The sequence below is a fragment of the Cariama cristata genome, unplaced genomic scaffold (assembly GCF_000690535.1).
Source record: "Cariama cristata isolate BGI_N322 unplaced genomic scaffold, ASM69053v1 scaffold3288, whole genome shotgun sequence".
NCBI classification, from domain to species: Eukaryota; Metazoa; Chordata; class Aves; order Cariamiformes; family Cariamidae; genus Cariama; species Cariama cristata.
In genome coordinates, this window is record NW_009630444.1 from 388 (window position 1) to 17371 (window position 16984).

The 16984-nt window shown below is 41.0% G+C and overlaps 2 protein-coding genes across 2 annotated transcripts; one reads left to right on the forward strand and one right to left on the reverse strand.

Moving 5' to 3' along the window:
- Nucleotides 1-464: 464 nt before the first annotated feature.
- On the forward strand, nt 465-1875 carry LOC104165782 (transmembrane protein 43-like). The gene is made up of 2 exons (XM_009705519.1): nt 465-557; nt 1559-1875. The coding sequence occupies exons 1-2, from the start codon at nt 512-514 to the stop codon at nt 1759-1761; spliced, it is 249 nt and encodes an 82-aa protein (XP_009703821.1). The 5' UTR covers nt 465-511; the 3' UTR covers nt 1762-1875.
- Nucleotides 1876-5796: 3921 nt separating this feature from the next.
- On the reverse strand, nt 5797-16628 carry XPC (xeroderma pigmentosum, complementation group C; the record flags this gene model as incomplete). Its single annotated transcript, XM_009705521.1, has 15 exons — nt 5797-6079; nt 6398-6487; nt 7040-7133; nt 7354-7523; nt 8026-8160; nt 8616-8697; nt 8959-9119; nt 9598-10530; nt 10975-11064; nt 12432-12552; nt 12757-12914; nt 13424-13508; nt 14435-14555; nt 15391-15518; nt 16430-16628. Coding segments are annotated over 15 exons (2780 nt in total), but the record flags the coding sequence as incomplete, so codon positions are not given.
- Nucleotides 16629-16984: the final 356 nt, after the last annotated feature.

Below are 16984 nucleotides of genomic sequence, written 5' to 3' on the forward strand. Positions count from 1 at the left end.
AACATCCACAGCCTTTCCCTCATCCACTAAAGGCACTATTGTTGCCTTTTCTCTCTTCCTCCAAACATAGTGAAGTCAGATTGTTCGTCCTTTATTACATTTACTTATTAGTGTCTTATTTTCCACAGTAATGTTGAATGCATCCACTTGCAGCAAAAACTGTGTGCTTTCTGCCTGTGGTTATAGTGTCAACCGGTGCTTGTTTAGCTGTCTTAATTTAGAGAAATGCTGGTTTCCCTTGTGCTGCACTTTGAAATCTGTTGTAGTGTGCTGTGATACTGCGCCAAAGACCCTACAGAATGGGCTGCAATATATTTTCTGTGAGAGAATTTGTACTCTTAAAATGCTGTTGGCTCCGATTTGCTCATAATACACTGGAATCAAGAGAATCTTGAAAGAAATTGAGAAACAGCCTGCATGTAATGGTGTTTGTTTTCAGGAAGTGTTTCAGAAAGAGCATGAGAGTAACACTGTGAAGACCTGGGCCCTCCGTGCAGCAGGCTGGCTGGCAATGTTTATAGGCATCAGCCTAATGACCCGAATCTTTTACACTTTAGGTAAGTTTTTGACAGCAAGGTAAAATGATTTAGAAATAGGATCATAATCCCTAGAGAGTCTTCTCTTGCTCATGTATGCAATTAATTAATTTGGAGGTTAGGAGAAATCTGGTTTGAACTCAGATTGGATTTGATCTGAAAGTCACTGTAGGCAACTGCAGGTAAACAGGATCCCAGAATCAGATGGTTGCTTTGTGAACATTTTTTTAAAAAAAAAAAAAAAAAAAAAAAGGCAAATATCTATTGCCAGTCTCAGAAGATCCCAGTCCAGTGCTTACTGAAATCAGAAGCCGAAGCACATGTTAGGCTGGTTCTTTGGTTCTTTCAAGTCTAACTCAAGGTGCTGCAATCCAATTACTTTCTACAGCCATACACAAGTGGTCCACCCAGGAGGTCTTTAATTAGTAGTTGTATAGTAACTTGTCTTTGGGTTTTGGTTATTCTACACTACTGTGAACAAACAGCAAAGAAAGTTTTTGTTTATCCTTTTAACGTAGAAAAATATTGGAATAAAAGCTTACAGAAAAGCAGGACAGTGCCTCAAACTTGTGTAAACTTCAGACATCAAAGCTATCATTTGCTTTGTAGCTGTGAATTCTTTTTTTTTCTTATTTATTTATCCATATACATGCTACTGCAAGATTTATTGTTGTCAGATATTAATTTTTGTGCTAGTGTGTTGTATCAGTTGCCCTGGACTTGTTCCATAGCTGCAGGGCTACTCTGCCTCTCAAGCCTTGGATGAGTCTTTAGACTTCATTTTGGATTACTTCCTGTCTGAAGAGACGAGGATACTGTTGCCTTACGTATTTAGCTGTTGCTTAATTATCAAATGCCTTGAGGATACTCTGCTGAAATGCTGTATCTAGTGCTCTTAATAAATAATTTGAGTCCATCTTTTGATAGCAATAGTTAGTGTGCAAATCCTAGGCATGAATAAGACTTGCCTTTAAACTATCATCTTGTCAACTGCTTTATCCCTTGTTTAATTCTTTCTGCAGTGGACTGGTTTCCTGTTGTGAGAGATCTGGTTAACATTGGATTAAAAGCATTTGCCTTCTGCGTAGCCAGTTCGCTGTCACTCCTGACTATCTCCGTTGGCTGGCTCTTCTACCGCCCTCTCTGGGCTTTGTTGATCGGGTTGCTCTCCGTAGTTCCAATTGTGGTTGCAAAATCTCGTGTTCCACCAAAGAAGCAGCAGTGAGAAGGAGGTGGTCAGGTTTTGCACTGAATCCTGGTTAGAAACTTTTCAAGTGTATTTCTGTCTGGGTTACTGCAGCATGCTCACAGCGTATCACAGTTCAGCAGTGTGCACCAAGACTTGGGGAGAGGGCTTGAATGTGTCTCTTGATACATGTTATTCATGAAAAATATGACTATAGGATGCTGTTCGTAGGAAGTCAATGATACCAACTTTCAGGAAAAAAGCATTTTGGAGTGTCTATATTGATTATAAGTTTGTGAACAAGCAGATTTGTGCATCTTGCCATTTACTAATTCCCCCTGATTTGAGAACTGGCAAGGCTTAGCTGACAGGTGGGGCACCTTGTGTGTTATGGAGAAAGTGCCAGCTTCATCACATGGACTGTGATGAGATATCCTTAGGGAATAAATACATGTGTGTACCTGTCTCTGACAAACCCTCCCTCTGCTGCCTCCTCTTACATGCACGGTCACGTATACTTCTTTGGCTGATGCATTTGGAAGTGTATGTGTTTAAAGGAAAAACACAACTTAGTCGAATTTCACACAATAGTTATGTAAAATATATGCTTTTGGGCTGAAGATTTTCAAAGTAACTTGAAATAATGAGTGGCCAGGTTAGCAGTGCTCTGAGGTAGGGCAGATTTGTCAGAAAGCATTGATTTCCCCCAACTTTTAAAAAGTCTCTGAAGTTGTTCTTGGTTAAGCATCCAAAATGGTAGCATGGGCCATACCATTGCATATTGCCATACCACTTCAAATTGCACTTACTTAAGGGAATACTCAGAGGTCACTAGCCTTTAAAAATAAAACTTGCTGCCTTGAAAAAAAATTAACTTTTATAATTGAATGTATATTCTTTAAAATATTTGGGGTTTTTTTGCTGTGTATACTGTTTCTTGAATTTCATTTAGTAAGGACAATGAACATACTCCATGAAATTAAGCAATGAAAATATTTTTGCCTGAGTAGATTTCATAGGCTTTAGTAGCCTAAATTTTGAGTTTTATATTGCGTTAGAGGAATGCCTTGTTGTAGTGTTGTGATGGCTCCTGTTTACATATTTCTGCTGTAACCAGTACTTGAGAGCAGAGACTGGCTTGTTCTGTTTTTAAGTCTCTGTCCACCTAGCAAGACTGTGGCGTCCAGATGTGCCCTCCCTACGCTACAGTGGTGTTTTTTTCTGTAAGTATACACAATTCAGTACAGAAATAATTACTTCATTTACGAAATCCTGTTATGACTGTCAGGAGAAATGTGTTCCCTGTACCAAAGAAACTTCTATGTCTGTTCACAGACGTAGAAGCAAATGTTTTCTACAAATAGTACTGAAATGGAGATCTGAGTTATAAATGTTTTGAGAAGTAGTAATTACTTTATTAGCCTTAATTCTTTTAATTCTTCTGGTAGTTGAATGTTGTCAATTCAGCCTCATGGCTCAGTCCTGCTAGTAAAAGCAATACTAGTGAGTGAAAGGTTACAGAAGTGCAAGTGGTCTCATGCATGGAGCTGGCATGGGTTAGCAATGCTGTGCAGTCTTCCTGCTGCTCGCTAACACCAGCTTTTCTCCATCACTTAAGAATTACACTCCGCTGGGGAGAAAACCAGATGTTGGACGGCTGTTTTACCAATGATGCAGGAAACTAACCAGCATTACCGTGTTAGAGATGAAGATACAGATTTTTTACACAAGTTCTGAGCTTTTGTGTATTTAATAAAATTCAGTTTTCAAAAGGTTGGTCTGTAGGCTTCTTTTTTATTACATTTAAGTATTGCATGTTTCACATCCAGGAATAGTGCCCAGGTACTTGGAGGATTAGTTTGTAGCTTCCACATGAACTAGTTTTCTTTTGTGGGTTGAGATAAATGCGAAGTTGGGTTTTGTTTATTCTGCAAATGTTTCGCCATTTTGGGAAACAAGTCCCAAATAACAGCACAGCTGCTCTCTGGTCTATGTACCTCCATGAGATGGAAGGCTGATTCCAGCCTACTATGGTTTTACTCCCCATTACTGACTACTTAAGTAATAGTAACTTCCTTGTCTTCGTAAGATTATTTGAAAAATACGATGGTTCAACATGACTGGATACAGCCTCTTGTATTTTTAAAGAGACTGCGGGTTTACCTATGCATTCAACAGATTAAAATACTTCTGTCTTGCGTACTAGTGTGTGCACAGGAATGACGCAAAATAAAGACGGATTCTTTTCACAGACAACAACTTGGCATTTCCCAGGCCAGGCGTGCTGGTGGAGCTAAGGCTTGCTTTCATTGCACGTACACAAACAACGTTTCTATAGAAACAACTGAAGCAGTATTTCTCTTGCTTCCTTAACAAAATCTGACAGAATGTGTACGTGATCTGTCAGTCATATTCCCTTTCTGCTTTGGTCTCTTAAAGCATACTTACTTTTACGTTTTGCATGCTTAGGTTAGGAGAGCTGGCTGCCTACGCAGCTGAGATGTAGGATGCTGCCACCTGAATATGTTGTCGTCTCTTTCTCCCTGCCAGCTGTAGTCACTAGGTTCCTAATGTCGCCTATCTGTGCCAAGTGTCCCAAGTGAGGAAGTGCAGAAGCATGCTTCAGTACAGCTGGTACCAGCTCCCGTTTTAAGCTGATGGAAAATTAACGATACCAGCAGGAGCTGGATATGGGCCTTCACATTCAAAGTGCTCATCTCAGGGTGTATTCTGCATTATCAGCATGATGACTAACACCGAAGGAACTACCTCCTCTGGACCCACTGCAGTTTTACCAGTTCATGCAAGATTCAGAATTCTTCTTGAAGTCTTATATACAGGTTGTATCTACTCCCCAAGCCTCCAGCCTAGGTTATTCTTTTATTTGTGACTTGTGGAAATACTACAGTGTGTTCTTAGCTGTGCGTGAGAGGCCTTCCAGGGAAATGGAGCTGCTTACAGAAGGATGAGCTGGCCAGAGGGGAGATGTCATGGACAACATACTCTCTCTTTCTATACTTTATTTTGTTCTACAAATACAGTACAAAAATAGAGGCTTCTCTGAACATGATTAAATGTAAGTCATTTTCTTGCATTTCAATCTTTCCTCTGTGACAATGTCCAACAACGACTAGACTGTATTCCCCTCTATTTTTGAAGAGACAGTGTCAGTGTAATTTAGTTATAAAAATACTGCAAAAGACAGATCAGCATTTCTATTACAAAACTGCAGGAAAAGCTTGTGTAGATTTAACATTCCTCTCAACAGTTTTTAAATGCTTAGGTACTAGATAACATTTACAAGAACTCTCTGGTTTCAGTGAATTTAGTTTCTGACAATGACACTCAGCCAGTTTTACATGTTTTGCTCCAGAACATATCCACATGGTCTTGATAAAACAAAACTGAAATAAATATGTAGATATTCCAATTACTTAAGAAGACATAATGAATTTTAAGTTTGAAATGAGGACAGGCCTTCTCCCTTCTAATGCACAAGGTTTCTGAAAGCAAAGTAAGACTGTAGGCTGAAAAGCCAAAACTGAGTTTTCACAAAAGGCAGGTATTCTTCAGAAAGTAAATTTTCAGATTCTTCCAAATCTTGATTGCATGTTTCTTTACACTTTAAAGGGAGTATTTCCCCTTCTGTGATGATGGGACAGTTAGTAAGACCAGAACTCTATCTCACCACTGATTTGGATAAGGTATGAATTGCAGAGGGCATTAGTAGTCCTTTGCCCAGCTCACCACAGAGTGTGAAATAGCAGCTGCACGCTTTAGTTCTGAGCAACCAGGAAAAACCAGAAAGGATAAAAATGGGAAAAGGCAGTGCTAATGAAAGGAATGCCTCAGAAACCAGAATTATACGTGCCAAGTGATACAAAAGAGAGCAATAAACTCCAACAGCACAAAGTGATGTTCTCAGAAGGTACAACTGCACATCTGCCTCTCCAAAGTCCAAGGATAAAAGCATGAATCTAATTACCCGTGATAGCAAAAGAAACTCTTGATACTGAATTAGGTTGGTCCCTGATAGCTCAGAAACACAAGTGCACAGGAAGACTAAGTCCTCCCCTGGCAAAGGATACTTTTGCTGTGACTATTGATCTTGCATCTGGAAATGGCAAAGAAAAGCTTGTTCTCATCAGAGTTTCTCAAAAGGGAACAACTGTGCTGCTTCTCCTTTCTTTTCTCGCTTGCTCTTTCTGGTTGTCTTCTCTTCTTTTTTTTTCTCTAACTGGCGATTTTGGGGCCAAGAAATGGCCACATTCCCTACTGCAGTCTCTGAACTTGGACCTCCTTCTTCATCAGAAGAGAATCCCGCTCCTTTCTCTGTCTGAGGTGCTGACAGCTCAGTCTGGAAAAAAACAGGCATGAAAATTGAAAGGTTGCTCTAGAAATCACTAGTAACTACCCCTTTCTAAAAGGGCTTCTCTTCCGTCACAGTGACACTTAATGACATTACAAAAGTTGGTTGCTTCTATTCCTGGATGTCAAGCATTCTTTCAACACAAGTGAAATATTTTTGATGACAGAATAAAAATCAACCTGCTTTAAAAAGATCGTGCTTTTCACCTTTCTCAATGGGGAAAACATTAAGAACTAAAACATCTGACTTCATAACAAAAAGCAGCCCCCTCAAAAAAAAGAGATCACTAATAGAAATGCAGACTACCTTGATAGAGTAGCGTTGCTTCAGTCTCTCTCTGATGAGAAGTCCTTTGGTCAGCAGCTTCCAGTTCCCCAGAGCTCTTTTCTCACGTTTCTGTGTGGGATTGTTATTGAAAAGAGAAAAATTTACTATCGTAAGTTTCAATGTATTTAGGCCCACAGAAAACGGAAGTGTAAAGATTTTAAACTACTGTTAAAAAAAACCATGCCAACTTAAATGTGTCACATTAAAAGTTTATAGGCCAGTAGGATTCTTAAGAGTAAAATGTATTGGTGTCCAATTATCTGCTAAATACATGAATTACTGTCACTTTCCAATGTGCACCCTGGCTGTGTAAATTACACCAGAACCACCTCCAAAACTTTCACCTCATATGTGTATTCCTCATTTTTGTTTCCAAGCAGCCACGGAAAACTATTCCAGAGTATGCACTATTTCAGATATTGCTACACATTTGTATTACATCCCACCGCAGTCCAGACAGCAAGCCCAAAATGGGGCATTCGGGGGATGCAAGTAGCCCTTTACGGTCACAGAGCTCTGTGTCTGTTGCTTACGCAGCCCACCCGTGTTTGACTGTCCACAGTTCCAATGAAATTTCCTTAATAAATGTAACAATAAGGAAGCTGCAAAAATAATTCTCACCTCCTTCTCCTTCTTTTCTATTTCTGCTTGTTCATTCTCCCAGGCAGCAAGGAGGACCTCTTTATACTCCTCACAGACAACGTAGCCATCAGTACTAGGAAGGAGAACACAATCCTCTGTCAGCTACTAGAAGAAAAAAGAAAGGGAGCGAATGCCTGATAACCCAGCCAAACCAAAAGCTACTGAATACTGACAGAACCGTCTGTCTCATAGGATCTAAGTGTGTAACTGATCACATGCGCTCCTTAACACAGCATATACAACTTCTGCAAGACACGAAAATCTGTTAGCTGCAACAGAGCAGCTTTACGTACACTGCGTGCGAGTAGCCGCCATGAAAATCAAATCCAGTGACGGCTTGAGCACAGTCAATGTCCAACTTCCGTGCCAATCTGTTCAGATTTGGGAGTCTCAACTGTACACAGCCAATGGGTAACATGGATGGCAGGAAGAGATACACGTTTCCATATTCATTCCGAGGAACCTGTCATTGCAAAATTAAAGAGAAATGGTGACACTCCTGCTCTCTGGAGAGAGGTGAAAATTCCTGCTGCAACTCAGGGACTCTTCCTGCCTTCTGACCTGCTACATTCCACTCCAGTATTCGATTAAGATTCACATGACAAGGCACAAGCCTAGATTTTAGCTGCATGGTTATCTCCTAGCTGTGTTCTCTGCCCAGGCCTTGTTACTCAGGCTGTAATGCAGAGAATTAGGAAAACAAACATGGGTAGGAAAATTAGATCAACAAAATTATAAAGTTAGCAGTCTGCACTGCTAGCACTCATTACTTGTACTCAGGGAAGAAAGGCCTCAGTGAAGTTTTGACCATTTCCTCCTGGGTGCAGTTACCTCTGAACTCTTAATCTTGAATCCAGATGTTATTGACTGATCTCACCTCTGAAACGTGCAACTTCAGGAAAAACAAAGCCCACAGCTCCATACAAACACTTCCTTTAACACCAGCCCTCTGCCTTGCTAGCTACCTTTCCATCCACTGCTACAGGCGGCTGATACTCCTCTGTCTGCCAGCGACCAAACAGTGCCAGGTCCTCTTTGTCCCGGTTTGCAGGTTCTGCAAGGCGTGCCTTCCTCGCCTGGTTGGAAAATCCTTTCACCATCTGTGCAAATACAATGACCGAGCCTGTAACACCACCGCAAGAAGCTGCCAGTGATTTCAAACTTTCTAGGATGTCAAAGGAGAAGGCTCTGGGAGAGAAGAAATGCCTATTTCCTAGCTTCAGTATCCACTGCTTATAAATAACCCATGGCACCTGTGTGCAACAGGGAGCCAGATCCTGCAGTTCATATAAAACACTAGGATGCCTTTGAAGAAGGTGAAAAGGGTTCAGTTCTGCTAGACACCCTTGGGGTGGGAAGAAGAGATAGCTGGGCTTTGGGTAGTATATAGGAACTATAGGCATATTATGTGGACAGATTCACAAAGCAGCTACCACAAGCCATGCAAGCGAGAAATCCACATCTGCTGGCAGAGAGAAGGCAAAAACCAAACCAGAATTGAGCTTGAACTTTAGAGGACAGATGTGTTGCACAGGAAGAAGTCAAACTCTCTTACCTTGTAAGGCACTTCTCCAATCCTCACCACCCGAGCTTGCTTCAGCCAAGTGTCCTTGGAGTGCAGGGTGTGTACACAATCTCTAAAAAGGCCAGAAGGAAGCAACTGTAAGAATTTTGAAGTCTCTCCGTAAGAGCCTTCCAACCTGTTACTCACATGTTAGGAATGGTAGAAAAGCTGTATCTAAGTGATATGCAAATGCTGTCTGAGCAGCTAAATGCCTCACCCTGTCTTTGCATGTGGCCTGAGACTACTGCTGCTACCATTGTGGTCTTCACGCAAATTAGCCCTTAGATTTGTTATAAAGGTCACAGTCGCACATGACAACATGTGCACAACTCACCTGGAGTAGACAGCCTCTCCCCTGCAGTACCCTAGGATAGCAGCTGACTCAGGATAGATCGCCTGGTATTTCAAGAGGTGCCTCTTCAGTGCATAAAGAGGGTGGTTTTTGTACTCTCCAATTGCTGTTGGTAGAGGCTGATCTTGAAGCTTAACTTGAAACTGTAGGAATTATACAAAGAAGAGTCATTTCACAACTCTCTTGCACTACCCTTTGTAAGAAAGTAAGAATGATTATAATACGGATCAAACGAAAAAACCACCAGAAACTTAATCAGATGAGCCAACAGACCAAAGCATTCTTGTTGCAAATAGGTACTTAGATATATACCCAGATCTAAGCATTTTAGAGACTCTCTCCAAGAAGGGTAATGCTAAACTGTACAGAAACCACATTAGTAATTTTCCAGCATAGGCTCTCCAGTACTTCTGCTATGTAAATTTCTCTGCATAGCTTCCATTTGATATTATTTTAATCTATCATTGTATATTCCCTTTAAAATATGCTCAATCTGAACATTCCAAGCTCAAACAGAAACTTCCTTCTTCATGGAAAGATTCTTAATGATTTTTGCCTGAATGAGAATCCACAGACTGGACTCCTGGCACTAAGTGTCCTGAATAACCTATTGCCATTTACCTCATTTTCCTCCTTCTTGTCTCTTTCCACACAGGGACTTTTATATGGCTGCAGCGTGTCTTTCCACCACTCAGGGTCCACACGGCTCTTCCTCGTTGCGGTCATCCATACTGGGTCATATCTTTGTGTCACATCCCTCACACTCCCATCATTATCAAATCCCACAATGTAGAAGAGCGGCTTTGTGGCGTATGTGAAGCACAGCTGGGGCTGGCCAACGTTACCATGAACACAGTCTACACATACCCACTTGTCCTCACATTCAAGGAAAACCTCCAGCCACTGGTCTGTGCCCATTGCTTTCCTTGCCTTCTGCTGTCCATCATCCTCATCACTAGAAATTATTTTGCTTCTCTTTCTCTGTGCATGAGGCAAGGCTGGAGCTGTACTTTTTGATGGCCTAGACTCAGCTCCACATGAATTTTTTGAGAGCCTCGATTCTGAAGTCTCAGGTTTAGGGCTTTTTATAGCCGTTACCTTTGATTTCTGGGAGCCCAGTGAGCTCCTCTGCCTTTTAGAAACAGTTTCAAAGTCTTCATCAGAGAGGTCACTCTCCTCTGAAACCTCAAAGTCCGAAACACTGCCCTCATCACTTCCACTCTCTTCTTTGTAACACACTTTGGAGGCCACTCGTCTCCGGCGATCATTCTTGGGCCTCACTGGCACATCTTTTTCCACTAAACTACTCCCTTCATTACTAGACTCCTTATGTTCCTGGCTGCCTGTAGTCCACCTTGATTTGCGTGTCCTTTTGGTCTCAGCAGTTTTGGGTTTCTTTGGCTCCTTGTTGTCTTCTTCATTCTCTGAGGATTTCTCATCCTGCTTGGCTTTTTTGCAGGGGCATTTTTTTGCCACAGCTTTGGGTGTTGTGGCAGAGCTCTCCTGCCCCTCAGAGGTACCGCTGAGAGATTTCCTCTTGGATGAGCTTTTTTCCTGCAAAGAAACAGGCAAGGTGACTTTTATCACCATGGCTAAGAATATGTTAAAAAAAACCCCCTGAAATTAGCACGAGGTGCATGCAGTCCAAAGGTTGGCAAGTATGGTCAATCTGCATGTCTTAAGGACTTGAAAACTTCAGGCAAATAGCTGAAGAGAGGTGTACTCACGCAGCAAGTGTTTGCTGTCTAAGCTTTAAACAAATGTAAAACCACTAGAGCATAAGTAGTCTTTGCTGAACCACACAAAATACGTGTTTTTTTTAAAGGAGAAACCTAAAAATTAAGTGTTTGCATCTTCTGCACTATAGACAGAACACTGTCATCACCCTGGTTTATGCAGTAAATGATTCACTTCAAGCTGCAACAGCCAAAAGTTTTTTCAATCTTACTCTCTAAATCAGTGACCTATTCCTTATTCCACATACCCAACAAATACTACCTTTGCTCTGGTCTCCTTGAGAGGGACAGGCTGAAAAGACAGCACGAGGCGACAGAGCAGCTGTAATGCTCGCAGAATAATTAAAAATATCTGCAAAAGAAAAAATAAAGCATGTTTAACCTTCTTTCAAGGTATATAAAAAAACCTCTTGAACCTTTTAGAACCTGTGCTCTGGCACAATCATTTTAATTCCTACCTTTTACCCAGTGCTGTATACACTGACACAGATGTGTAGGCAGCCCAGTTGCTATAGTATTAAAGCACCGCAGTCTTCTCTGGCTCTTACTTATGTTACTACTGTGACAGGGGTACTGCTGTTAACTCACAGATGAGGAACTAGTTCCTAAAGAGGCTAAATGACCCATCCTGCTGGAGCAAATGCACTAAGACACCCAAATCCCATCCACCCTATCAGTCTCTCATTCTCAAGGAAAACTGAATGACTCCAAATCCTGCCTCCCAAAGATGGCCAGAGCCAACCACATACCAACAGCTGAACCCAGCAGAAACACCAGCCATTCAGAGAATGTCATTACAGTCACAACTCAGTGGCTAACAGCTGTGACCTAGCAACTGCCTTCCTACATGGGACTCAACTGAGGCTGCCCAAGCAAGGCTTGCTTTGTCTTTTCTTCCTGCCCCAGGAAGTGGCATCTCTGCATTTCCACTGCAAAGCCACCACAACAACTGCTTCCTGCTTTGCAGCAGAGAAGCTGCAACATTCCACTTTATCAGCAACATGGCAGAGCTGCAAGCCATGCACCTGCAAAGCAGCAGCTCGTTTCTGCTCTTTCAAATGTCAATTTGATCTCCTGTGTTTCCCACTCCCTCAGCTGTTTTACCAAAATCTGTGTGACTCGAAGCAACTGACTCCACTTCTTCCCCTAATCCAACTCCACTACAAGATGACTGTAGAGTTGAAGTCCTTTTGAAGCCTTGTCATTGGGCTGCTCTAAATCAAAGCTCGTTTCCTTTGGCCTTCAGTGGTGACTCGTAGTAACAAACTACCAACCTTCAACCCAAAGATCTGTAAAGAGTTTCTCTGGCTGCAAATAAGCCCAAGAATTTCCTCGCTCAAATTAGTATTTCAGAAGAAACATATTAAGCTGGTTTTCTTTGATCTTTTTCTTTGATCCATATAAAGAAGCCAAAGCATGCTTAGGAACAAGTAGCTATACACTACACATAAAGTCAGCCACAGCAGAACACGGAGCATGCAGTGACACCAACCAGAACTAGAGGCTCCAGTTAGGCACAGTTCAAATGGAACAGTTTAATCACAGGACTCCAGATAAAAATAGAACAAAAAAAAAAAAAGCCATGGAATCACGTAAGTCACCAATTTGTTTTCTCCAAATCCATCCCTCAAACACCACTTTGTGTATGACCTGACAGCACTACAGCACTGATCTAGCATCCAAACTCAGCAACTGATCCTGCACTTCCCAGTCACTTACATGAACCAACTCTTCAGCATCTCGTGCAGCATAGATGGCAAAGCGCCTCTCCAAGGTTGACTGAAGCGACTCCCCTTTTTCAGTGGAAAGCTCATAATTGACAGTGAAGGTTCCAACAAACCTGAAATATGAGACACCTACTTATTGTTTGTGACTGTATTGTGAAACTTCATACTTCACCCTTTCCTTCTGTAAAAAGGACAGACTCTCACCCTCGTATTTAAAAACAGAAAAATCACTGAAAATTGGTAATCATATTTACCCCTCTCCCTGAACCCTGTCTCTACATTCTACGTGACAGCATGATTAGGAGAGAGAATTTTACCATTTCACCAAGTTGGAAAGGTAGAGAAGGTCCACTTGGCCTGCAGACACTTTTGTGAAGTGGGTGGGGATGATGGACAGACCAATGGCATGAAGATCTGGCTGGCTGCAGATCCTGTTTCTATAGAAACCATTTGCTAATAAACACAAGAGGTGAACCTGAGAGAAAAAAGTTTCTACGGTGAGTTCACAAGGTATTTTCTTTGCTGGAACTACTGTCCAGGGTAAAAGACAAGGAAGGCTTTACTGCCGCTTCTAACAGAGACAGGCAACAATGAATCCTCCCAAGCATACTCAGGGTGGACACAGCGTTGTCTTCAGATCACCATCAGAAGACAGTAAAGCCTTGAAGTCCCTGTCAGTGTCTTCTGCTCTACATGACTGACAGTTTACCCCTGACAGAATGCGCAGATACAAACTCAATAGAGAAATATACACCCTACTCACATCTGCTTTGACTTAGAATTTTACTAATGCAGACACTGATGTTTCTAACTTACAGTTTAGAACTCTAATGAGCCTTTGTCAGGACTACTGACTTTTTATTTTTTCAATTCTAGCCATGGCCCCCCATGATTTCATCAAAATTCTTTTCTTCTGCATTACAAATCAGTTCAGACATCTTTGTGCTCAATTTTTTCTCTGCCAGGGTTCTCTGTGACCAATACCTTATGTGTGTCCTCACGAACCTCCTTGCTGAAACGTTTCATCATTCTCCGAAGATACATCTCAAACTCAGCTTTCCTTTTTTCTCTGCATAGGATTACAAAAGAAATGAATGTTGTGGCTTTTCTATGGACCTGCCTTTCTAGATTCCTGAACTGGATCAGTTCACAAATAGAATCCATCCCAGAGAATCTTCTGTGCACACTTAACAAAAGTTTAGTTACTAGCTATGTGAACAGGCATGCAGGATGCACACAACTAATAAACTGTGAACTCCACGTACCTGACTACTGAGAGCTTGGGTATATTCAGATGGCCTAACCTAATGTGCCTACAGTTTCCTACCAGACAGCTTTGGACAGCTCCGTAATAAACTTATAATTCACTGTCTGAATTGTTTGACTTTTAGCTTACTGCTAGCATTCCATTCAGATTCCTGGAAAAACAGTTTTCTCTTCACTGATGAAGTCTTTCAACTTAGAGGTAATAGATATTCTGGTTGCTTTGCTATGAAGTGCCCACCCTGTAACAGCATGGGACATCATCAGGCCTCCAGCTGCCACACAAAGAAATCCTTCCTTGGTATAACGCTCCCAGATGCCAGGGGCATTAGTTTGACCCACCTATTCACACCTCAGGTATGAATACCCAGAGGCTTCCACCTGAGCTGTTAAGATGTTTACAGTAAAACAATGCCATTCACCCCAGCTCTCCTTGAAGAGAGTTACTGCTGTCCCTGGTTTGGAAATGTAGATATTAAAACACAATAAAGTTACATGCTTGATTTTCAAGGAAGCTGAAAAGCCTCGATTCCTGCCAACTTCCATTGAGGATTCCTGGTAAAATTGTCAGTGTGTAAACTGTTCTCCATCCCATGACCTCACATCATTCCAACTCAACAGTCTGCACAAAGCAGGGACTTCCACCCAGAAAAAAGCAAGTCAGTGACAGTCAAGACAGCATATTTTTAACTTCATCCTTTAACGGCCCTCCACTATATTCCCTGTTCTTACCTCCTCTCTCTTTTCTTCATCTGCTGTGGGGTTTCAATCTCTATCTCGACAGGATTGCTTGGCAGCACCACTGCCGGAAGAACAGCAGCTTCTAACTTATCTGTGGCAGGTTCCTGGAGTTCTGGAAAAATACAATATTACTAAATGATAAGTAAACACGGAATAGATGACCCAGGGAGGTCTGACAATGGGATAAGAACCTACGTATTCCTTCTCAAGTGTTCACACAACCTACAAACAGAATATCCCGATTCTCTTACCAGCTCCTGGATCTTACACAATACTGTGTCTGCTCAGTTATTTCAAATAACTATGGGATGCCAGTCACCTGCTGCTGAGGAATCAGCTCAAACAGACTAATGACAAGTGACTGTCACAAGCAAACTCAATCAGGAGAAAGGTGACTGACGTAGATGTGACTTGAAGAGTACTTCTAGAGTAGCAAAGAAAAAAACTGATAGGTATTCACTTTAGAAGGCATAAATCTGTAGCAGCAAAATAAGAATATTATGATCATCATTAGTCTTGTCACAGTTTGTTGATGGCCACCCAATCAAACGGCTCAGTTGGTTTCATCTCCACTCTCCTTTACTGGGAAGTTGCAGTTTTGAATCTTCAAACCGACTATTCTTTGCTGCTCAGTATCAGAGAACACAAACAGCTGAGAAAGTGCTTTGTGCAGGGCAGCATAATTTTAACGTAAGCCAACAAATAGTCAAATTCAAGGCACCACCATAAGGTTAGTAGTTGTCTGGCTTTTTTCTACTTTGGAACCATTCTAAAAGCATCGTGAGACATGAGCTTTTAAAGATACAGATATGCACATGGAGCATACTTTAGGTATACAGGATATATACATTTACCTGAATCCAAATGAGAAATGGTTCAAAAATCAAATTTAAAAAAAGAAAGCATATAAGAATACTCCTTAAAGTGCATCAATATAAAATTGTTACCTTCCACATCCTCCCATTCATCTTCACTTTCATCATCATCATCGTCAGTATTGTCTTCATTCACCTCTTTTTTAACAGGAGATTCTCTCTTCAATTTTGTGTCTTTCTGAGGGGTCTTCAGCGAGTCACTGTTAAAATTATCAAAATGTCTTTACCAACAGGAAATGTAGGTGCTTGTTTATTCAAGAAAAATAGAGAAAGAACATACTAAAAATAGGGAAGCCAATGAACCATGACCTCTGCATCAGTAACAACAGATTGACTATTTGACAATTAAACCACAGATACCTTCTCTGTAAAGCAAGCTGTCTTTGTCATAAATAACCATGGGCTCAATGGAGCAACATTTTTTTCAGTGCAAACTTAGGTTCTGATTCTGCAAGGATGTTTAGGAAGGAAAGATGCCTGAACCTACAAAAAAGCCCATCCTTTATAACAGCTTGTACAAATGAGTCCTTGGAGAAAAGGTTCACTGAATTATTTGTTCTTACTGAACCTTCAAAGTGTACTGAAACTGGAACTGTTTCTGTTTCACTACACTAATACCCAAGGCTCTGGCTGGCCAATGAAATGAGACCAATCAGTTTAATTTCTTTTTATTAATTCATTTGCTATAGCAATCTACACAGGCAAACCATGCTGATATTATATTTGGATCAAAAAACACCAAAGAATGGTATGTTTGAAGATTTCTGTTCATCATTTTAAACCCAAATCTCAGGCCAACATTTCTATTCATGCTGGATTCCATAATGCCTCCCTAGTCCCATGTAAAAACTGTAACAAGTGAAACAAAATTTTATATTTAAACAATTGAATTTGAAAAGGCTCACATATTTGCTTCCCATATAGACTATATTCCTCAGGACTGACTCTGCAATGAATAAGACAGTACTTCTGTTCAGCTATGTGACACAAATGTACTAAATCAGACTGATAGCCTAAAATAAACTGCTGGCATGCACATATGCAGCACTGGGCCCTAAACAAACAACATGAAGAGAAAGCTCCTATAGACTTGAATGATAAGTAAACTTACTTGCACGTTTCCTCTTTGTTACAATTCCCTTTGTTTCTAGTAATTTTTTTAGTTTCTTTTACTAGTGTTTTCGCCCCTTTTTGTTTTGCAGGCTTATTTGCTGAGTTGGAAACTCCAGTATCACAATCTTCTTCCTTCTTCCTAGCTGGAGCTTTTGAGTTGTTCTTCTTTATGCTGGGATTTTTCTCTTCAAAATCATCTGCATGGGACAGAAGAAAGGAAGATATGTTAAAGGATGAAGTTCAATCTCCATGGCAATCAGAAACAATAATTCCACGGACTTCATTACAGCCAGCTACAGAAGAAAGTGAGCATTCACAATGATAAGCATGTGATTGTTTCTGAATAAACAGGTAAGAATTGAACAACGAAACCTTTTTAAGGAAAATACTCATAATAATGTAATGCACAAGAAGTACATACAGATTCCTATAGACCTACCAATGGGGTCAGCTGAAAAACAAGCATCGCACTTGCAACTCACAAGAAATTATTATTTTGTGTAGCTGCTCTGGAGCACTTTATTCAGGGCACCTCCTGGGACACGGACCCACT